This window comes from Corvus brachyrhynchos, unplaced genomic scaffold, assembly GCF_000691975.1.
Source record: "Corvus brachyrhynchos isolate BGI_N302 unplaced genomic scaffold, ASM69197v1 scaffold53, whole genome shotgun sequence".
NCBI lineage: Eukaryota > Metazoa > Chordata > Aves > Passeriformes > Corvidae > Corvus > Corvus brachyrhynchos.
The window spans coordinates 2,525,573-2,548,965 of NW_008237681.1; the positions used below are offsets into that span (position 1 = coordinate 2,525,573).

The window sequence follows — 23,393 nt, forward strand, 5'->3', positions numbered from 1 at the left end:
TTGTACTGTTGTTTCCTTATTTTGGTTTATTGTGCTTAGTAAATTGCTAAAGTTTGAATATGCTACAATTTGTTAAGGATCTGTCATGTAATCAGTTGATTTTTCTCTGTTGCAGGGATAGCTTTATCTTAATACATCTGAAAACTTAACATTTAAATTACATGACAAATTTTGATTGTAATTTAAATCTCTGTCAGATTTTGTTTATATCTCAAGAGTGACAGGTTGAATGAGGTTGATTGTTGGTTTGGTTTGGTTTTTTAGACATTATTTGATAATCAGATGAATGCTTCAAAAAAGGAAGACTCAGAAAGCATTAATAAAAATGACACTTCAAAGAAGATGTCTGTTGAGAGAGTTTATCAGAAAAAGACTCAGCTTGAGCACATCCTCCTCCGTCCAGATACTTACATTGGGTCAGTTGAACCCTTAACTCAGGTAAGTGTCACTAAATTTACAGTCTTAATGGTTTTTGTTGTTTTAATGAGGAAATATCTATTCTGGCTATTAAATAGATGCATCTCTGTTTTTCTCAGCATTCTGAATTATAAAGTTAAAAACTGTGGTCTTGTTTATGTACGCATGTGTAGGAAAGGGATGAGATAAGACTTGCTTTAAGGCATTGAGTACTTGGTTCATCTGAAAAGATACGATCAAAAAATATTGAAATCCAGTCAAAACACAAGCACACACGTATGTGTGTAAACAGACAGTTATGTGTGTGTAAACCTGTGCACACAAACATGCCGATATGCACACACATATGTATGCATATTTGCAAGTAGCATTTGTTGTAGGTCCAAAAATGCTTTGGTCTGTTTGTTTCGGTAGAGAACAGAGACTTTAAGCCTCCTGCTGGCACTTTCTTCAGCTGTTTTAGTGAAGTTGCAAATTGGTTTGAACTTCACTGTCTGTACTGTTGGCAGTTCCCCACCAAGCAGAAATAATGGATTTTCATTATGGAATTCTTTGTGGGTACAGTTGTAATTTTTGCGGACTTCTGCTCTTGTCTTGAATGGCTGGAGTAATCAGACTGTAAGAGGAAAGTTCCTGAAGGAAATAGATCTTACAGAATCATAGGCTGGTTTATCAAGACAGTAAATACTTTTATTTTATTTTGTTTACATGTAGTTAATGTGGGTTTATGATGAAGATGTAGGAATGAATTGCAGAGAAGTTACCTTTGTTCCAGGCTTGTACAAGATCTTTGATGAAATCCTTGGTAAGTATTTTTAGCAATAATACTGCCTTAGCATTATGGAGTACAAGCTTTTCTGAGTGCTCTCAAAGTACATCAAATTGTATCTGAGTTTAAATCACACACTTGAGTCCCGCTAAACTATAGGGCATAAAAATCTAGTGTCTTCCGGAACAGTTTAAAAGGGAAGAGTTTTCAGCTGAACTTGTAAAAAAATCTAAATATTTGTTCCTGAATGTCCAAACTAGATTATTTTTATGATCAATATTGTTACTTGATTTTTAATCTGTGAAGTCTATTAGGGCTACAGTTTTAAGTGGCATTTGAAAGAAGAATATTCCTCTGAAAGAATGCAACTTCTGAATGGTCTGAGTGTTCACTTACATCATCCTTTCATCAATCATTAAAACTTCCTCCTTCTGTACAGAGGGATAATGATGGTAGTTTTCATGGATAATTTCTAGACTTCTGACAGTTTTAAAATAAATAAGTATCATACTGCCATTAAAAAGGACTATGACTGAGGCACAAAAAAACTATTTTTAGGAAATTTTGTCAAAATTCTGAGTTACTGTGACTTACTGGTTGATGATGTTCTATTGGTGAAAGGCACATACTAATCAGCAGTAGAGATGTGGAGTATCTGAATACTGTACTGTCTGCTGAACTGGTATTTTGGCTTAATTGACATGAAATCCTGGGCTTCAGCTTTTATGAAGTTCTGTTGTAAGGATTGGTAGGATTACCTCATGAATTAAATTATGGTCTACTGAGGTCAATTTTGTTGTGACCTTCATGAGGTTCACAACTTCTCCACATCTCTAGAACTATGTTTTACAGCATTACTCTCTTTGAGGCAATAAAGACTATATCTTTACCAGGTGGAAAAGAATGCTAGTTTAATTTTTTTATATTATTTTTAACTTATTACTTAATTTGATAAACACGGAAATGAAAACCTTTAATCACTTCTGTTTTGAGTGGTGCCTCATAAATCTGATTTTTTTTGGCTTTTCATGTTAGGGAGAGTCCTTCCACATTGTCCTCTTCAAAAGGAAGATGACTATCCTGTCATTATTGTAGTACTTCATGGCTTATTGCTGCTTTATGTAGCACTAATAAGTGCTCCAGAGAGTGTGGTTTGAGAGCTAGGGGTCAGTGTAATAACCTTATGAAAATGGGACATTTTAACTATGCATGGTTTTGAATTAAACTGCACTTCATGATTTTAGCAAAAGCACCTTGAAATATCTGATCTTAAATTGAGGTCCTTGTCAGCTGTTTAGATAGAGTTGGTGTACTTTGATGATTTGGGGTTTTACCTTTATCTGTTTCACGGATGATGAGATGGATCATCACTGGATGCTGAAAATGACTGTAATGTGTTTTCATGTTTAGTGGCCACAGTTGCATTTCTGCTTTCTGTAGTTTGTATACACGGCGGTGCAGTTTAATTAAATTCTGATCAAATGTTAATTTCCAATTACCCTTATTTTCATCCTAAACTGTGTAGACTGTTAGTTAAAAGTCTCACAGGCTCTTTAGAGAGAACTTTTGCTGCAGTCAAAACACTCCCTAATGGATGTGACTTTTTTGGTGGGTTTCAATTTGTAAACTGGTCTGGTGATGCATGTAAGTTTCTAGGGTTTTTCACATACATGCTGCAATAAATATCCAAACAAGAACAACAGGAGAAGAATGAAGTGCTCAGTATGTTAAGAACAGTTATGAGCTCACAAAATATACTTCTCCATTTATTTCTGACCTAGTCTAACTGCTTAAAATAGAGTCAGTAATTATAAGAAGGTTGAAAAATACCTTCTTGTAGATACTTGGTTATATTTATAGACTGCAGTGGTAAGATACAGAATATATCAAAAGAGCTACCAGATTAAGAATATACCTGGACTATTGTAACTGGTGGTGGAATATGTATAAAATCAGTTTTACAGACCAAGAGATTAATAATTGCCTATGAAGTGTTAATTTGTGCTACTTTGTTTCATAGTAAATGCTGCTGACAATAAGCAGAGGGACAAGAATATGACTTGTATTAAAATATCCATTGATCCGTAAGTAAAAGCATGTTTTCATTTGCTTTCCCTGCCAGTGCTATTGCAGTTTAGATTTTTACAAATTATTTTACTAATGAAATTGGATTTATTGAAAACAGAATATTTATGGAATTATTTCCATTAGCTTCATATTTTAAGATGAAGAGGTGAATTAAAAGTGGTTAACAGTAAGTGCTACCATTCTGAAATTATAATAATTGCTTTCCTGAACCATTCATCGATGCTTGATTGAATGAAACTTAAAACCAGCAGATCATAAAATTTATGATAAATTGAAAGCTTGGCAGTGCATAACTATAGCCAGACAGGTTTCTTCACAAATCTTAAATACCAGCTTTCAGGTTTTGTAACACAATTTTGCATCTCTTGAACTTCTATGTTAACTCCTTTAGCATTAGGATAAGACTGTGTTTGAATTAGTCATCTGTATCACACTGAAACTTCATATTACAAATACATCATTACCACTGTTTTTTGAAAACGAATACTTGGAGAGATAATTTTTACTGATAAGTACTGAATTTAAATAGGTGCTGATTAGGTTCCTTTAGTAGTAGCTTTTCAGTGACATTTAACTGAATAATAAATTATTTAGAAACCTAGTTTTCAGACCTAACCTTTAGGCTAAATATTCTGAGAAGTGATTTTTCTACTTTCATCATGGTGTGGGAGGGAAATGGTAAATGTGTAAATCTGCCTGACCTGTCCTGATTTTGAACTCTCTAATACTCGAAAATGAAAATGCTGTGTTGGAGCTAGAAATATTAATGATGCCAGATATTGATGGATTTTGGCACTGATACATAAAATAAGTCACAATGTTTATCATAACTTGGAAATAACGGTTTTAAACAGATGATAACTTGTCTGGATGGACTTCAATGAAACCTTAAAAGCAACATCTCTAACTTGAGTGTAATTCTGTCACTAAGCTTCAGGATCCTGTTGCAGATCATGCTGATAACGAAAGGTCTTCAAACAGATTTTTGGGGGTTTTTTTGTGGTATGGAATACTGTCATGTATGGACAATTAAGCTCCTTCTTCCAAGACATCTAATAAGCAAAAATGAGTGGGGTGTTTTGTAATTAAAATTGTTAGAGCTCTAAGTAAATGTGGTAAGAATATGGTCTTTTGCTATATTTTTATGTAGTTATTTAAACAGGTATGCAGAAGTCTGTTTTCAAGATTGCATTCATTTGCTTAATGTCTTCACTATTTTATAGGGAATCAAACATTATCAGCATATGGAATAATGGAAAGGGGATACCAGTTGTGGAACACAAAGTGGAAAAAGTATATGTACCTGCTTTAATCTTTGGGCAGCTACTAACTTCCAGCAACTATGATGATGATGAGAAAAAAGTTACAGGCAAGACTATTTAATGTGCTTGTTTTATTCGGTTAAGTCATTGTGTGCCTCTTCAGTATGCTTCCCCTCCTTAATTTTTCTCTTTCTGTTTCATGACAGGTGATGACTTAGTTACCATTATTATAGCTCTTTATTAGAGTAAAAAGACTTAAAGGAAATATCTTACTTTTGCTTTTTTAATACCAATATTTACAGAGAACTTTACATCTCCAATGTCAGAACTTTACATCTCCAACTCATTATCAAGTAACAAACAACATACTTCTATATTTTAATTGTAATGTATATAAGTATTTAAACACTTCTGCTCCTGCAATGTAGGGAAAAATAAATTTAATAATTTAGGACATGATTTATTATCCTGAATTTAAACTGATCCTATTTTACTCTATGTTGTTTTTTTCAGGTGGACGCAATGGCTATGGTGCAAAACTTTGTAACATATTTAGTACAAAGTTTACAGTTGAAACTGCTTGCAAGGAATACAAACACAGCTTTAAGCAGGTATAGAAGTGTTCAAAATGTCTTTGCTGTAGTTACAGATTTAAAATCTAACACATATATTTTAGGATTATTTAATGAATTGGATAGTTTCTCGTTCAAATGGATGTGCAGAGTTTTCAGGCTAGGTTAGTTCAGTCAGTAAAAATTGGTATCCCTATGTGTTAGGCTTTTTGGGTAAAATAACACTTTCTTTGGAGTGTTAGGTGACTAAAAAACCCAAAATTCTATTTCTATTAAAACTAAAGTATGTTCGTGCACATGTGAAAAGGAATATATTCAGTTGAAACATTTTGAAGTTGCTGTTGTATAATTTGTCAAAAAATCTTTCTACTTAGCTATGCAAACATGGAAACAATTATCTGTGTAATTTTGTCTGTGTTAAGAAACAGATTTTTCAGTGTTTATGTCATGAATTTAATTAGCCCCACATGGACTTAAGTGTAAACCCCCCCCACTTGAACCCATTGCTCATTGTTAGCATACAGACCAAGGGCTGAATGTAATGCGGTCTACTGTATATAGCTTTGAGATGGCCACCTTTCTAAAAGTTTGAAATACTTTGGCAGTATTAGATACCAAAGTTCCTTGGCTTTACAGTCCTTCCCAGCTGGTGGCTTTCTTCTCTTACTTTCTGGACAAGTAATTAATTTCTGGTCATGCTGTCATATCACTACATAAATGATACATTTAATCTGTTATGCCTGTCTCTTAAAATATGTAATATTTTCTGCTGACTGCCAAAGGGCAAATTAATATTGGTTCGAGTGTACTTTTTGAGAATGACTAAATGCTTTACAACTTAAAGTGCTATGTTTTCCAGTATTTTCAAAATTTGTGAAAATTTATTAGAACTGAACTTCAGTGTATGCTGTGAGCAGACGTTCTGCTTGATCATGCAGATGTGCCCATGTTCTTAGAGAGGGAATACAAGACTCCTGAGTTTAGCCTGTACCCGCTGGGGGGGTTTGTTTTCTGGCACACTGCACGGCCGCCAAAATGGTGTCTTGGAGACTACTGAGTCTCTGCACAGGAACTAATAAGCCTCTCTGTAGAGGTGGGAGTAGCTTGAAAGAGTTAAACAGATGGGTACAAGGACTGTAATCCCAGCTCACTTGTATCTAGTTTAATAAATTCTGTGGGAGGCTCCATTTGCATCAGAATCATGTCCATCAATGTAATAATACCTGTATGTTTACAGAAACCGAAAATGTGCTATCACCTATGCTTGTGCCTATCTTTGTAAATCAGCTAACTTCGTGTAGTGTTTTACCAGAGGAACTTCTTCTAAAGAAGTTCATGAGCTTTTTGTTGTGTAACTGTTGCAATCCTAGCATAGCTGGAAAAGGGAATAAAGGAGGAGGATAATGTGTTGTAAACTAACATCTAAAACGTTTTGTTTCCAAAGACTTGGATGAACAACATGATGAAGACCTCTGAGCCCAAGATTAAGCATTTTGAAGGTGATGACTACACATGCATTACATTCCAGCCAGATCTGTCTAAATTTAAGATGGAAAAGCTTGATAAGGATATTGTGGCCCTCATGACAAGACGAGCGTATGATTTGGCTGGGTCATGCAAAGGAGTCAAAGTCATGTTGAATGGGAAGAAACTACCTGTAAGAACATCACTTGATGTATCTTGAGTGAGCTGAGTATTTGGTGCAGAGAGTAGTGACTGTTACCTGTTGCTTGTAGGTAAATGGATTCCGCAGCTACGTAGATCTTTACGTTAAGGACAAGCTGGATGAAACCGGAGTCGCGCTCAAAGTCATCCACGAGGTTGTGAATGAACGGTGGGATGTGTGCCTCACTCTGAGTGAAAAAGGGTTCCAGCAGATCAGCTTTGTAAATAGTATAGCTACCACAAAGGTGAGTGGTTAGATCAAATGGTAAAAATGGAAATGGTAAAATGCATGCTGAGGCTGTGCCCAGTCAGGTGTTTGATAAAAAAGTGAATCTGGGTTGCTATAAATAAATAGGTGAGCTAATCCTCTGCATGAGAGGAACTGGCAGAGCAATTGGATGCAATCAAAATACATTCATAGCAGTATTTCTACATAAGCACTAGTTTTGACAATGCTAGTAATCATTATCAGTGATACCAATGTCTTATGTGAGCATACATGGTGTTGAAGAAAATTACTGGAACTGATTTATTTCTTCCTTTTTAACACATTGTAATGACATAATTCTGAAAGTAAGGTAAAAAAATGTACAAACCCCTTTAAGGCTACCAGTAGCAAGTTTTGGAGGGCAAAAATGACTTTTGGTGTCCTTGAGAAGTGGCTGTCTGATGTATAAAATTGGCCTGAAGTGTTGAGATTAATTTTCTTTTATTTGTGTATCTTCCTAAGGATATCTGGGTTTTCTTTGCAACTGTAGTAGTAGTGATATAATAGCAAAGAAAAATCTTAAGTTATGCTAAAGCAGCAATGTGGTCAGCATACTAAATAAAGTACAGCTCGGTGCTTCTCAAATTGTGGGGGTGGTCAGGCACCAAGGGAATCACCTGAAATGAACCAGCATAACTCTCATTTATGCCCTTTTGGCATGAACCGGGTTTAGGGATCTGTGATCCACCATGGTGAAAAAAAGTCTTTGTCACTTCTGCTCTTCACAAACTGCACTGGATGAGTGACCCAACAACTAGGCAGTTTAGTTGTTAGATCTAACGGAACATTCTAGTTATTAGAGGTAGCAGATCTAACAAGCTAGATTTAACAAGACTAGAACAAGCAGTCCTAGTAGTTGGTGAGACTGTTTCTAGAGAATCTTAACTGTGAGCTTTCCAAAAGATGGGAAAGATAAGAATTGGTAATCAGACGCTTTGAAACCTGTCCTTGCTCAGATCTCTGTTGAAAGCGTCAGAAGAAAATTCTAATGCTAGCGCAAATGGTTTGTAAGCACCAGTGGTTACACTTAAATCTAGCAGGTGCACAGGAATGTCAGTGTTAATCTTGGTGTTAGGTGATGTGCAGCCAGTGTTTGCTGGGCTATAATTTTTATTATGTAACTTCTTTTCAGTCTCTCACAGTGTAGCTGAACAAATGTTCTGTGGTAACAGGGCAAGTTCATTTCATTGTAGAATATTTACTTTCTAAGTAAATATTCTACATTGCAATTAAAAACTTTGTCAAAACTAGGGATGACAAATCTGGTAGTTTAAGGGTTCCAACTTTGTTTTAGTTCAGGCTCCTTTGTGCAACATAAAGAAGAAAAATAGCATGACCTTAAAGATGCGGACAATACTTTTATGAGGAAACTGGCAATGTAGAGAAACTCCATTACGCTTGATACTAGGCTAAAAAAAGTGTTTGGAAATACTGAATACTTCCTGACTCCTAAGTAAAACATATTGCATACACTTACTCCAAAGACTTTGAATTTTACTCTTCTGGATCAATTTTCACATAATGCAGTTACACATACATTGTTATTATATATTCTTTTGGAATATGCTCAGAAAAAAGTTCTGTTTATTCTTCAAAGGTAAGTGTTGTAATTTCTAGTTTTCCCCACTCTCATGATCCATGCCTTACATGTGTGACTGGGTGTGGGATTTTTGGGGTGGTGAACCCCTTTCACTAGCAATTGATGTGCAGCTACCCACTGACGGGACATAATGTGTAGTAATTAGCTGCCTCAGCTGCCTGCCCCCTTAACTGCTAACAGGTGAGGAGCTCATTCCAGCTATTAATTATCACTGTTTGCTGAAAGCTTTTTGTTTCTGCATCTGGATAAATTTCAGCCAGCCATAACTTTCCCCCCCACCTTTTTTAAACTTGCTATAAATTCCAAACAATTTTTTTTTGGGTTGCTGGTGTGGTTTTTTTGAGGGGTGTTTGGGAGGTCAGGCAGTATGTTGAGGTGCAACTCCCTTGTTTAGTTCTTGTAAATTTGTTACCTTGGTCAGCTCCCCATTTATTCAAAATTTTGCCATAGTAGACCACCACAGACTTCAATTTCAAGCTCTGATACAGCGTTTGAAGGAATGTTTACAGCTATGAGAGTTGTACAGATAACCTGTAGTGAGACTTGTAAACTGATTAAATGTGGTCTTCTCAAGTTCTGAATTTCAAATAGTGCCTGTGGTAGAAATTGTAGTAGAAAGTTCAGCTATTAACATAGCAGTGTAATGATAACTTTAATATGGTGGCACTGTTAACTGTAATACTACTAATCATTTTAGCAGAAATGCTGAGCCTACACAGTTGCAGTGTTAGAAGGTAGACTTGCATGGAGGGAGAATCCCAACCTGTTAAAATTTGCTGGAGTTCAGCAAGAAATTCAGGATTATTGTGGATTTTGGATTTATTTTCATAAAATAAATACAATAAAAAAAAGAGAAAAAGAAAATACGATTGAAATTGCATAACTAATTAAATGAAAACTTCAAATTTATAGTTAGCTTCTGAATTTTTCTGCCATATCAACCATTTATCTGTCCACAGAATTTAAATATGGCTCACCTCCAAATAGATGGAAACTGTTGGCTATGATAAGAATAGAATGTGTATAGGAGGCAGTCAAAGCTTCATTTTTAAGATTTTTGTTAGCACTTAATTAGAGACCTTTGCATCCTGAAGTTTGCAAGACTGGGATTCTGTCGTTACCTTCTGGAAAAAGAAGGTTATGCAGTTCTAGCGCTCTTTTCCCATAATTCAAAAGTTGTAGTAATCTTTGGCAGCCCTCTGGACTCGGAGAGTATTTTTGCCTTTGTGTCTTGTATGGAATTGTTCTGACAGCTGGGGCAGTTCCAGGCTGTTCTGGTCCCATAGTGGGTACATTTGCCACCTGCTGGTGAAATGGTTGGGAGGGCCCCAGCTCTGAGCTCTGAACATCCCTCACTCACAGCTGCGCACTTAAGAGTGGACTCGGGAATGGGGAACTGCTGTAATAACTAGTGTCTCCTAAGAACAAGAATTACTGGTAAATTGCTGGTTTTCTTGATATGTCAGATGCTACTTCTAGCAAAATTTAAAAATCGCTAAAGTTTTAAATGCAAAAATATACTGAGATGTTCCCGTAAACACAAGTTTTCAGTAATGTGATGAGTAAAAGAAATGCATTTCAAGACTGCCACTCAAGTGTGGAATGATTTTGAAATGTGTAATTTGATATTTTGCTGTAAGAGCTTTTCTTTACAGTTCAGAAATGGATTTATTTTTCTTTAAAGTGGCAGGATATTGATAGATGAGCTTTCAACTGAACTCTCTCTCTGTTGAAACTCTGTCATCCATATGTGGATAAAAACAGTTGTGTTCTAATTTTGACAGCTTTTGGGGTTTGGATGTGGGTTTTTTAGTTGGTTGGATTTTTTAGAAGAAATGCCATGAGAAAAGACTTTATATGGTGCTTCTAATGGTTTGTGTTGCTGTTCCAGTAGATGACTCTAGGAACTGACAGAAACCATAGATGGTTTCTTTGAGGGGCAAGTACTGGTTTGGTTATGACTAATAATACTTACTAGCTTAACCATTTTGGTTTTATCTACTCTGTTTTTTTGGTTTTTTTAATCTCTGTGTTCTGCATGAAGCTGTGAACACAGCTGCTATCCCATCAATTCAACTTCTTTACATCTTCAGTCTTTTCAGATGCATATACTGCCTTAAAATGTAGAATCCTAACTTTTGGGGTTTGATTGCTAGTTGTTTTCCTCTTTTTGGCTGCTGTTTATTCTTGGTTTTGTTTTCTCTTATTTCTTATCTATCCTATACTTCCTCGTACCCATCTAAAGCTTTTTTTCCTTCTCAGTTCTGTTTTAAAAACAGCTTTAAAGAAGGAGCATTTTTCTGTTTGTGACTTCATGATGAAGGTCTCCATAGCCATGTGTTCTTTATTTTGTCTGTCCTAATGCAGACTGGTCTGAACAGGAACCAGTATTTAGTCTGTATTTTTTGTAAGGTGCTAACTTATCTAAAGCAAAGGTGACCTGTGTAAAATATGGAGTGGTGAGTTTGGTATGTTTTCACTTTATGGGATATCCCTGCATCACTCCACTTTTTGTTACAAGATTTCAGTCAAGTATTATGAACTTCCTATGACAGCCACTAGAATTTTAACATTTTATTAATATTTTGGCCTTTTTCTCTACAAATTTAAAAGGAAGGCATTTGAGTAATTGATGTTTTAACTTCTGTCATCCTCACTTGAATGAAGACTAAATGATGTGGAAGAGAAACTTTAAAACAGATTTTTCTATCTTATGCTGCAACTCAGTGTGCATGGATTTCTATATTTGAGTATGACTACAGGAATTTTGTTAGTGCAGCTAAAAGCTGTTAGGAAATTCAATGGCTATTTTGTTTATTGTTTGTTTTTTTTTCTCTTCTCTCATTCAGGGTGGTAGGCATGTTGATTACGTGGTGGATCAGGTTGTGGGCAAACTGATAGAAGTGGTGAAAAAGAAGAATAAAGCTGGAGTTTCAGTCAAACCATTTCAGGCAAGTAACTTTATACAAAAATATTGAAAAAGTTGAATGTGGGAATTTTGTTGAGTAAATTGGTTTCTATGTTTTCAACAGGTGAAGAACCATATATGGGTTTTTGTTAATTGCTTGATTGAAAATCCATCATTTGATTCCCAGACAAAGGAAAACATGACATTGCAGCCTAAAAGTTTTGGGTCCAAGTGCCAGCTATCTGAGAAATTTTTTAAAGCAGTAAGTAAAGCCTTTTTTTTTTTTTCTCCTCTGTGAATCAGGAATTGACACACTGGACCAAGTATATGTGTGCTTTGTAGCAGAAGATTAGGTATAGTTCATTATGTACTTCAGTGACATTTGCATACTCTGGAAATGGGGTGAAGGAACTTCTGTTCATTCTCTGGTCTTAATAATGGATGCAATGACTGTGTTTTGACTGTTGCCCTGGATTTCAAAGTGAGTTTCACCTGATCAACTTGTTTGTTGGAGATTCTGGTATTTACATGGGTGATATGAGTTGGACTCTTAAAATCTAAACATAGTCATTGACCAATGTTTTTTGTGTTAAAATATTTTTCTGAACTTGAGAATATTGTATACCTTACTCTTTGGTATCAGTCCTGTTTCACTGGAGTGAAAAGAGAGGGAGAGGATATGTCACATTTACTTGTTCTTCCAGTAATCAAGGAAATGCAAAATGGTGCCTGTAGTACTCCAGGTGATCATTATTGTCGAGCAGCAAGTTTAAAAAGTTTTCTGTAGATGGGCTAAGAATTTCTGTTCTAAATGAATGTATTTGTAGAAATACATCAGAGAGGGTTTACCTCTACTACATTTTCATACAATGAAGAGAAAGTAGAATTCTGTTAGCCAGAACTCTTTATACTAAGTCCTATTTAGCACCAGTATCCTAAAATGAAACTCCAATAGTAAGGAGAACAGTGCCACTGCTAATACTCCTGGCATCAAAACTTTACTGATTGTATAGTGTTTTATTATTCTAATTCTATGTTATGGGTGACATTCCTATAGAATTTAGAGGGGAAAAAAATAACCCAGCAGTCTTGTATAACGAAATCTGAAGAATGAATGCATGCTGTATTACCATCAGCAGGTTTGATTTATAGTGTTTCTAATATTCCCAGGAGTAAACACTGATTTCCAGATGCATTAAATGTGCTGCACAATCTCAACAATGAATGCTGTATTATGGGGGATAATTAAAAGCCAAAGCTCACAGTATTTCACTCCATCTGTGTTTTCTTTTGATGTGAAACAAAATCTAAAGCAGTTTTAGTTTAGAAAATATACTATATGCTATTTTTGTTGCAGATGTGTTTCTAGAATCAGTATCAGATTATCAAGTGGTTGGTAGAAAGCTCATTCTCAAATAGTTTTGGTTGTCTTTCAGCCATTTTCAGTCATTTCCAAAGAAAAATTAAATGGTTGTAAATATCCTGTAAAGATTCTTTTTGCTCTCAAAATCCAGGAAACAAGTGCTTAGTACCTAAAATGTCTCAGCGCATCAACTACACAACCTCTTGTTAGGTCTCAGACCTCCTTTGCTCTTTCCATCAGTTATGTAACTGGTGGAAAAGGAAGCTCCTTTTGTGTTGTGTTTTGGTTGTAAATGCATGAAGTGCTAAATAGTAAGGTGTGTGTTAATTCCTTGACCTTTCATATGTTGCAGTTTTTAAAATGTAGAGGACTTTAGAAACAGTGTTAATGATTCAAAACTGAGATGTAGGAAATCTGCTATCTGAAGCTTTATTTTTCTCATCCACAATTCTAATTTGTTGCTTGTAGGCCTCTAACTGTGGTATCATAGAGAGTATTTTGAATTGGGTCAAATTTAAGGCACAAACTCAACTGAACAAAAAATGTTCATCAGTGAAACACAGTAAAATCAAAGGCATTCCGAAACTGGATGATGCTAATGATGCTGGTAAGAGCACTTATTTTAATTTCTTTAATGTTTCATAAATTTTTCACAGACATGACAATTTGAAACCTGACTTTTATTTCTTATCCATATGTGGTTTTTAATAAAAATCTTTCTTGTTTTCTAAACCTCCTGGAGCTAGAATTCAAATGTGATGGTGAGTTTGGTATCAGGAACACTGTCCTCTTTAGGGAAGAGAATTAATAACACTGAACAAAAATGGCAGTCTAGGTTGGTATTGGGAGGGTGTAAATCTCCTAACTGTGGTTTCCTGCTAAATAGTGTTTCCAGTATTCCATTTTGGAGGTGAGTGGTCTTCTTGACCTTTCTAATGTAGAAAGATCAGAATCTTTATAGGGTCAGAAGCTGTAGGAAGTAAATCATGTAGTGTGCAGACCTGAGGGAACGGTTCAAGAGACTTTTTTCATTAGACTTTAAATGCCATTAGGCTCCTGTCTGGGAATATAGGGCAAACTGGCAATCTCTGCTGGCTTGCTTCCTCAGCACAGACAGGGATCAGGATCAGCTGGCAGTCTTTGTGCCAATAGCAATGAGATGGGAGTTGTTCTGGAAGGATTTGAGGGGCACACGTGGCTAAAGAGCTCAAAATGTTGTCGGTCTGTGTTAATTTTAGTTGGGTTTTAATACATCCTCACATTAAGCAAAGGTAGGGAAATTGAAATGAAGTAGGTGGGTGGGCTGAGTAGCTAAAAGCATGTAAGATTGATAAGGAGGCTTGGTTTTGGTTGGGTTTTTTGTTTGTTTTGGGGGGTTTTTTTGTGCTTCAGCATCCAAACCAGAGATGACTTGATGAGATGATGATAAGATGCTTCTAATTTTCCTCCCTTTCTTGTTGGTTCCTTGGTTATTAATTTTTTTAATGGAGTTTCTTCAGTATTTAATTACTTTTTTATTTATTCAGATGTCATGTTTTGCCTCAAAAGTTGATAGTTGCATCTACTCTAGTATTTTGCCTGTGGAATTTTCACTCCTTACTCAGATATATGGCCCTGATATTTTTTTTTTGCTGAAAAGATTGTGTGCTTGGAGAAATGATATGTTTTCATGGATATCAAGCCTAGTGCTCCTAGCAGATATAATGAATGATTTTGGACACACTTTCTTCGTAGTTTTTTTAGCTCTGCTTTGGAGACCAGGCTTCAAAATAATTTCTTACTCATTTTTTTGACTGGGGGTGAGGGGAAGGGAGAATCTCTAACAGGGGAGCTAATAAAATTTTCTATTGCTTTTCATCCTGAAACTTCCTCAGCTAAGAAGGCATATAGGGATTCATTTGGGCTAAAGCTTTGCATGGCTTAAATGCCTGTTACCCAGGTATTTCTCTGCTGCCTAATTACTGTTTCATGTTGAGGGAACTCTTCATCTGCTGAGGAGGCTTAGCCAGGTATTGGTTTATTGAAATTCTGGAAGATACTGGATTTCTGACATTGAAGGCATTGCACATTCTGGGTGGACACAGGAAGTGCAGCAGGGAGAGAACAGGCTCTGGCCACAGACACATCTGACTTTAGTTATTCCTCTGGTTTTTAGATTTTATCTTTACTTCAAGAATGAATTTGTAGCTGAGGTCCAGCATCCACAGGTTTCTTGTGTCCCTGGTATCCCTGAGCGTTTTAGTCATTGCCAGTTTGCTTAAGAACAGGAGAGAAGGTGTATCTCTAGAGTGATGCACTTGCTGCAGATTTCTTCCCCCTTCTCTGTAAAGAAAGGGTCCTATACCTGGTCATTCTTGCTTTCTTGTGATCTTGAGCAGCTGTACATAATTCTGTGGCTTGTTGGAGGAGAAGTAGAAATCAAAGCAAAAATTAAGAATATAGGATTGTAAGGGAGCAGCTAGATTACTAAATCAGGTGAAGCATAAAAGCATTTTTTGAACCTGTCAGTTCATGTAGTTTTGTCTTCGAGTTCTTTAGAGCTATGCTCAGCAAAATACCTGGAATGTTGTATTTCCGTGAAATTAATTGCTACTGATTGCATCCATTCCAGAAGAAAGTCAACCTGGGTGACGTTCAGATGTGTTTTCTGTAGTTCATTTATGAAAAATATTGGCTCTTATATATTCTAAAACAGCACACTGGTGTTTTTCTAAGTATTTGGCATCCACCTTGCTGGTAGGTAGTCACTGACAGTGTGAATAACTGCCTTAGATTGTATTAAGCCACACATCTTGATTCAGAAAACCAAAGATGCTGAATGTAAGTTCTGTGTAATAGGAAGTATGGGCTGGTTTTTACCTACCAGATAAAGGCAAATTACAGCACACATTTTAAATGCCAGTATATTCAAAACTTCCTTATTAGCAGTAGGTGAGACTCAACCAGCTTGAAGATTTTTTGGATTCTTTCTTAACATGGGCCTTGATAAAATAGCAAAAATACTTAATGAACATTTGCACTGTTTTAAAAGGGTGGGTTCCTTTTTTCAACCTGCTTGTTATTTAGAACGTCTATTCCACTGCTGCAGTTGCAATAGGCAGAACATAAATGTCATTCCAGTTTTGAGCACACAGGCAACAAGATGCTGTGTCTTGTAGAATCAAAATTACACTGTTAGTAAAGATTTATTTTTCTGTTTGAGAAATTTGTGAGGTATAATAAGTGCAAATGTTCTCATCGTTTGAGCTTTTCTGACATGTTCTTCGTACAGTTGTCTGGCTTTAGATGATAGACAATAAAAAAGGGAACCCACAAAAGTGTGATTTAACAAATTACTTTTTAAAATATGCTGTGAGCAAAGGGAAAATGCAGAATGGGAAATAACTCCTGTATGTAACTCAGGCATGCATAATGTATGTGTATAAGAAATTTGCAGCTAGCAAAACGCAATGGTAAAGGTAGAGAAGCAATCTGTCCTTTTTTGTGCAGACATGTAGCAACCATTATATAAGATGTGCCACCATTGCATCCCGTTTTGCCTGTTTTGCTCCTTGTCCATAGCAATCCATAGTATGCTATGTATCCTTAGCAAGGATACTCATTGCTGTGCCATTTTAGTGGTATGAAGGCCATCCCTAGGAAGAGAAATTCAGCCTACCTAAATTAACTGATGAGAGGAGATTAACTATAGAGTAGGAAGAATTAAACTGTATTTCTTTCATTTGAGTTACACGTCCTGGCTTTTTGCCTTCCCTCTACTTCTTCTTGGCCTGCAGGTGGCAAACATTCCTTGGACTGCACGTTGATATTAACAGAAGGAGACTCGGCCAAATCTTTAGCTGTCTCTGGCCTCGGTGTAATTGGTAGAGACAGATACGGAGTCTTCCCACTCAGGGGCAAAATTCTCAATGTCCGAGAAGCTTCTCACAAACAGGTATGTAGTTCTGTCCTTCTCCTTCTGCTGACAAATGGGTGTCCTCCTGTTTATTCTTGATTTCTAGATTTACACCTTCATATTTTAATTTTTAATTTTTTCATGAGTTTTGTGACTGGGATTTCATAGAGTACCAGCTGTTTTGAAGCCTGAGATAAGGCTTTCAATATTAACTGTAGTAGTGCAGTACTGGGATGATAAAGTTCATTTCTTCACAAGTGAAAGGAAATCTTGCTATGACTCATATTCACGTTTCACATGAGTACTTAAGACCCCTAAAACTTTGTATTTTCTCCATTGCCATGTGATTTCATGGACTCACAACATGAGTCAGCAGCCAGCAGCATTACCGCATCACCATTACTCCTGTTGCCACCCATAATTTGTCTGTAATAAGAGGTGTGCTGCACATGCCCATAAAAACAGTGGAGAAAGAAGGCACATTTGTGAGATGACTTTTTGTTACACCTGCAGTTTTCTCCCAGCTTTCCCAATCCAAAGTGCTCTGTCTGTAGCAGAGAAAGAGAGTGGTGCAGTCTTGAGAATTTGCAAGTAACAGAAGAAATCATTACAAGTGCAAAGACTTGAAGGGGTGGGAATAAAAAGCTTATAAAGTTGAGGTCAAGGTGCATTGAAAAAGTATCTATAAATCAAGACTGAGATGTTTCTGAACCTCTGCTTTTTACACTGGCTGCAAAAATAACTTTTGTACAGATTATGGAAAATGCAGAAATCAACAACATCATCAAAATAGTTGGACTACAATACAAGAAAAGCTATGAAGATCCAGAATCTCTGAAAAGTTTGAGATATGGAAAAATTATGATCATGACAGATCAGGTAAGTCTGAAATTCACAGGTTTTAATCTACAGAGCTTCTTACAGTGTGTTTTGCTGCAATTTCATAGGTTATGAGATTTCTTTAAGGGATTAATTTATTTATATATATTGTTTTGGTTGCTCTAAAAGCACAACTGATCTTTGCTGCACAAAATAGCAAGAAGCCGAAGTATTAATAAAAACATACTACTGATAATTCAAAAATATGCTGAAAGTAAGGACAAAAGTAGACAATAAATGAGGTGGTATTGCTAGCAAGTCAGGTAGAGACAAGAATGTAGGCAATTATTTTTGGAAAATCTCATGATTGAGCTATCAAGCTTCGTGCCACCAGTGAGAACTGTGGCCAGGTTCGGCTTTTTTCTGCAAAAATTCAGCTCTCTGGTGTCTGGGAGAGCTGTCTAGCTCTCAGCAAAAACATGCCACAGGCAGAGAAACTTTGAACAGCAACCATGCACTTGGCTTGGAAGAGATCATTAATAGCTCAGGGACAGTGACATTCACAGGTGGTTATTTCATACCCAGGTCCAGTTTGGAATCCAAATTAAAGCCAACTGTTCCTTTCTATGCTTTCTATCATCAGACATTGTGTTGATGTATTCAGGCCACTGAGTGGGTTTTTTGGTGGTTTTGGGAATCTGGTATTTTGTAAGATTGCCTCATGTTATCGTGTTCTGATTCAGGATCAGGATGGATCTCACATAAAGGGCTTGTTGATCAATTTTATTCATCACAATTGGCCATCACTGTTGAAACACGGTTTTCTCGAGGAATTCATCACCCCTATCGTGAAGGTATGGGTTCTGTTATTGAGATTTTATGGATTACTTACAGCACAACAGAAATGTTGATTTTGTTTGTTTGTTTTTTCAAAGGCAAGCAAAAATAAGCAAGAACTTTCGTTCTATAGTATTCCTGAATTTGATGAGTGGAAAAAGCATATGGAAAATCACAAAGCATGGAAGATTAAATACTACAAAGGTTTGTTTAAAAACAAATATGTGAACCCTATGAATAAATGATAATGATAATAAATGGGTGGTGTGAAGTTTTATTTATGGCTGTTTTCATGATAGTATCTTACATAGTGATTTTATAATATTCCCAGTAAAATAAAAGGGGTAAAATAATAAAACTTAAATTTTGAACATTGAGTAACTATTTCTGTTTATTGTACAGGATTGGGTACCAGCACTGCTAAAGAAGCAAAAGAATATTTTGCTGACATGGAAAGACATCGGATCCTTTTTCGATATGCTGGGCCTGAGGATGATGCTGCCATTACACTGGTAAGAACTCAGAGAAGTGCTTCCATATGATATGTTTTAGTTTTCATTGGGTTGTTTTGGTTTTTTTTGTGTACCTGAAAAAGTACTTTGGGCAGAGAAAGAGTCTTTTGGAAAATGTTTTAAATTTTGGAATAAGCTTAATCCACACCACAAAGTGAGCTCTACCCTCTGCTTTTAGCTTTGATAATTTTGTGTGATGTGAATATCAAGAAATGTTACAGTCAGAATTTCTTTTAAAGACAGAACATACAAAAAGTACTTAGAGTAAGGCAATAGAGCCCAAACAAATTATGTTTCACATCTGCTTAGGGGTCTGTATTTTGTTTCTGAGCAAGTAAGATCAGATAAATATTGTTTATTCATTGAAGATCTATCATTGTGTCATATATGTATTCATGCATGTGCTCTACATATTTGAAGTTTTGTAGATAGTTTTGTGCAGGAAAATACTTGTGTTTCAAAGAAGGCTTGTGGAAGGACAAAGTATGAAGTGTCTGGAATGAAGCTGTTTTCTCAAGAAATATTTCAACTTATATCTACTTTAATTTGCTATTTTAGTTGTAGGTGACATTACAGAGAAAAAAACGGGTAGGAGAGAAAAAAAAGGAAAATGGAAAAATACTCATCTTAGACAAAACAGCTTTTTTCTTATACTGTGGGTACAGTAAAATGTGTGGTTTTACTAACAATTCTGATCTCTATTTCTGCAAAGAGACCTCCATACACAGGCTGGTGTAGGGAGGCCATGTTGCCAGTTATGGCTGATCCTCACTGTTAGGTAAATAGTATTCTGTCAGTCTGGGAGGAAGCTGTTCACCTCTGTTACACCTCAGCAACTACCAGCTAGTGCTGGAGCTGTATACAGAAACTTCACTTCTACTTCCACCTGCATTTCCTGTGCTGGTCACTGTAATCCCAGCCCCAAGTTTACCTCTGGGTGGTGTGTGATTACAGGCCCTGCGAGGCCTCATGATAGCTGTAATCTAGGAAAGCAAAAACTATTTCACAAAGCAAATTCCTCAGCATTCTGAAGAACTCCTTTGCTAGTAAATGAAGTATTAGAATAGCAGTTTTAAGTGGAGAAACAGAAAAAATACCCTTATTATATTTAGGAATAAATATTTGAGAACAGCTCTTAATTCTATTAATTCTATTTTTATTCTATTGAAATAATTTTTATGCTGATCCAGCTCTTGGTCATTTGTCACTTCAGTGGTCTAGAAAAGGTATAGATAAACTGAAAGGAGCCAGAAGAAAATGCTAACAATTTAGTCATGTTTTTTACAAAAGCGTAATCTTAAATTTTCAGATGTCTGGTGTTGTGAGTTATCAAGGTTTGTTCACAAATGAAGTCAGTCTGATGTAAAACATAGTGATATTGCTCAGTCCGTTTCTCAGAAACTAAGTTAGATTTAATATTTATTACACAACATTGTGTCTCCAAGGAATTGAAACTATTCATTGAGCTCCTTTGGAGTGCTCCAGTCAGAGTCCTTTGAAAAAGATGGTGCTGATGATCATGTTCTCATGCAGGAGAGTGGTTAAAATCAGGACATGATGGAGTTTCTGTATCTTACTCCCAGAGAAAAAAATGCAATACCTCAGCAACTCATAGAATTTCCCCAAAGTAGTCAAAATCTTGCTTAAACCACATACTCAGTTTTTATGTCTTCTTTTCGGAGAAGAAACTCAATGGAGGGAAACTCTGTTTCTGTGACACCACAAAGTCAGAACATTCCTGTGTCCTTTTGTAGTGATAAGTGGTTGCTGGAAAGTGATGCCTTGTCATCATGAAGGCTGAGGCCGTCAGTCAGCTGGCACAAACTCTGGCTTAGGCTTTTTGTGCAGTGTCAATTTTGTCAGGTTGTCAATTTTCATAAGAGGACTAGGGATGGCCAGTCAGGAACAGCTACAAGTTATTGACAGAGCAAAGAGGGCATGGAGAGGACAAGAGCGGGATGTTTTTTCTAATACCTTCAGTTGATTTTCTTGATGAGAGCTGATTATAGCTCAGTCTGAATGATGAACCCAACCTTAAAGCTGTGTGGGGAAAGACCTTCAAACCCATGTGTCAAAGCACAACTCTGACGTGAAGAGGGGGAAGAAGAATGATAAGATTTGTCTAAATGTGTGCAGATTTCAGGAAAGCAATATCAATTTAAATTGCAATCAGTGAGAGATCTGTCATTTCAAAAACACCTTGTGCAAAAATGTCTGAAAAGTCATGTACTGGGACTGCTCCTTAAATGTAATCGTTAGTTATATGGATTAGCTTGCCCAAATAAGCCTTTGTGAATACTTCATCAGAAAGTTCAATATACTTAAAATTCTGACTAAAGTAACATACATTTGCACAAACATTTATATGGTGATACTTTAGTGTACTTGGAATCTTTCCAGGCCTTCAGTAAGAAGAAGATTGATGACCGAAAAGAATGGTTAACAAATTTCATGGAAGACAGGCGACAGCGTCGACTACACGGCCTTCCCGAGGTGAGTACTAAATAATAGTCATAAATCTGCCAGGTGAGATTTAAATGTAATGTAGTTTTTGTATTGAATGAATAATGTATGTGGTTTTTTTCAGCAATTTTTATATGGTACAGCAACAAAACATTTGACTTACAATGATTTCATTAACAAGGAGTTGATCCTTTTCTCAAATTCAGACAACGAGAGATCTATCCCTTCCCTTGTTGATGGTAAGCTGATAATTCATTATGATTTGTTGGAATATTCCCGTTTATTGATGGTTTTTAAAGCTGTGATTTGTGTTGGAATCACTGCATTTAAGTAGAGAGCATAAGAACTTCCATGTATGTGTTTGTTAACATATCATCATAACAATGGTGTCCTGGGTGCATTAGGAAGAGCATTGCCAGGGGGTCAAGGGAGGTGATCCTGCCCCTCTACTCAGCCCTCAGATGTGAGGCCACATCTGCTGTGTCTGTGCAGTTCTGGGGTTCTTGGGACAAGAGGGACATGGAGCTCCTGGGGCAGGTTCAGTGGAGGGTTATGAAGATGACGAAGGGACTGGACTATCTCTCTTATGAGGAAAGGCTGATGGAGCTGGGCCTGTTCAGTCTCAAGAGATGGTTGCGAGGGGACCTTATCAATGTGTGTAAGTACTAAAGGGGAGGTGTCAAGAGGATGGAGCCAGGATCTTCTCAGTGGTGCCAAACAGTAGGACAAGAGGCAGTGGACAGGCACTGATGCACAGGAAGTTCCACCTGAACATGAGGAAGAACTTCTATGTTCTGGAGGGTGTGGAATCTCCGTCACTGAATATATTCAAGAGAGACTATATCCTGTGCAGTGTACTCTAGGGTGATCCTGCTCGGGGAGGTTGGACCAGATGAGCCACTGTGGTCTCTTCCAACCTGAAGAATTCTGTTCAGGAATTGCCATGTTTCTTCTGTGGAAGTTTAAGCTGCTGCTGTGCAGGCTTGTTACTTAACCAGACCTATTCCCTAGGCTGTACAAGCACTTTGTTTCTGCTCATACCATCAGAGAAAGCAAGTCTCTTAAGTGCTTATAATAATTAACATTCAAGTCAGCAGCTGAGTGCAGATGAAGATGCAAATGTTTTCTCTCTTCAGTCTTGCACCACAGGCAGTGCTCTAATGTTTACTGACCTGTAATCTTGCTAGGCTCCTGTCAGTCAGGCTTACTAACCCTCCCCCTTGCAATAGCATAAACATTAAAAGGAGCAGCTTACTACACTACAGCTTTGTTTGTAAAACTGTCCGCAGACAGCATGAGCAGGAATTCCCGTCCATGTCATTGTCCGTGTGCACAAGCTTACTACGGTCAGAAAAAAGGCTTCAGGGAGGGGGGAAGTGCATTTATCTCCACTTTCCAGTACATTTTATAGTGGAGCTGGTCAGGCTTCTTGACACTACAGACTTACACTAAAATATTCATACAGGAAGAGCTGTTTGTGTTTTGGATGAGAGAGGGGGATAGTTCAGGGGGTAGGGGCAGTAGCTTCCTGGTAGGATGGATCCCCAGCTTTGATGCAGAATGAAGCTGAGTTAGGTATGCAGATACACGCCTAGGGAACCAAAGGACGTCAGTCTCTGTTTCAGCTTCTCCAGACTTAGTTCTTTCCATACCTGGGTACTTACAGAGCTGTGTGTTCCAAGAGATCCTTGCTCTTTACAACATGCTGTACCCAGACTGCTTTCTCAGAAACAGCAGAATGATTTTGCTGAAACTTAAAGAATGAACTCGCAGTAGACTGTTTCTACAGAAATGTAAGAAAATAAGAGGGGAATATAGCTATTCATGTATTTGTGTGTGTCTATGTATATATGTAACATAATGTAGGTGTATATATATAATATTACAAATATTATATATAATTCCTGTGTGTGTTTCTCCGCATTCTGGGCATGGATATGTGAATTGTTCAGCAG

The 23,393-nt window shown here is 36.8% G+C and overlaps 1 protein-coding gene across 2 annotated transcripts in view; it reads left to right on the top strand.

The window, feature by feature from the left end:
* TOP2B (topoisomerase (DNA) II beta) overlaps positions 1–23,393 on the top strand; it is a 59,153-nt gene that overhangs the window by 17,027 nt on the left and 18,733 nt on the right. For both annotated transcript variants that reach the window (XM_017732104.1, XM_017732105.1), the window contains exons 2-18: positions 265–438; positions 1,132–1,222; positions 3,207–3,270; positions 4,498–4,643; positions 5,050–5,147; positions 6,553–6,765; positions 6,845–7,018; positions 11,491–11,592; positions 11,674–11,811; positions 13,381–13,519; positions 16,689–16,846; positions 17,561–17,686; positions 18,370–18,480; positions 18,562–18,667; positions 18,866–18,975; positions 21,376–21,468; positions 21,563–21,677. In XM_017732104.1, coding sequence (XP_017587593.1) covers positions 283–438; positions 1,132–1,222; positions 3,207–3,270; positions 4,498–4,643; positions 5,050–5,147; positions 6,553–6,765; positions 6,845–7,018; positions 11,491–11,592; positions 11,674–11,811; positions 13,381–13,519; positions 16,689–16,846; positions 17,561–17,686; positions 18,370–18,480; positions 18,562–18,667; positions 18,866–18,975; positions 21,376–21,468; positions 21,563–21,677 — 2,140 coding nt within the window. In that variant the 5' untranslated portion in view covers positions 265–282. The remainder of the gene's footprint in view (positions 1–264; positions 439–1,131; positions 1,223–3,206; positions 3,271–4,497; positions 4,644–5,049; positions 5,148–6,552; positions 6,766–6,844; positions 7,019–11,490; positions 11,593–11,673; positions 11,812–13,380; positions 13,520–16,688; positions 16,847–17,560; positions 17,687–18,369; positions 18,481–18,561; positions 18,668–18,865; positions 18,976–21,375; positions 21,469–21,562; positions 21,678–23,393) is intronic.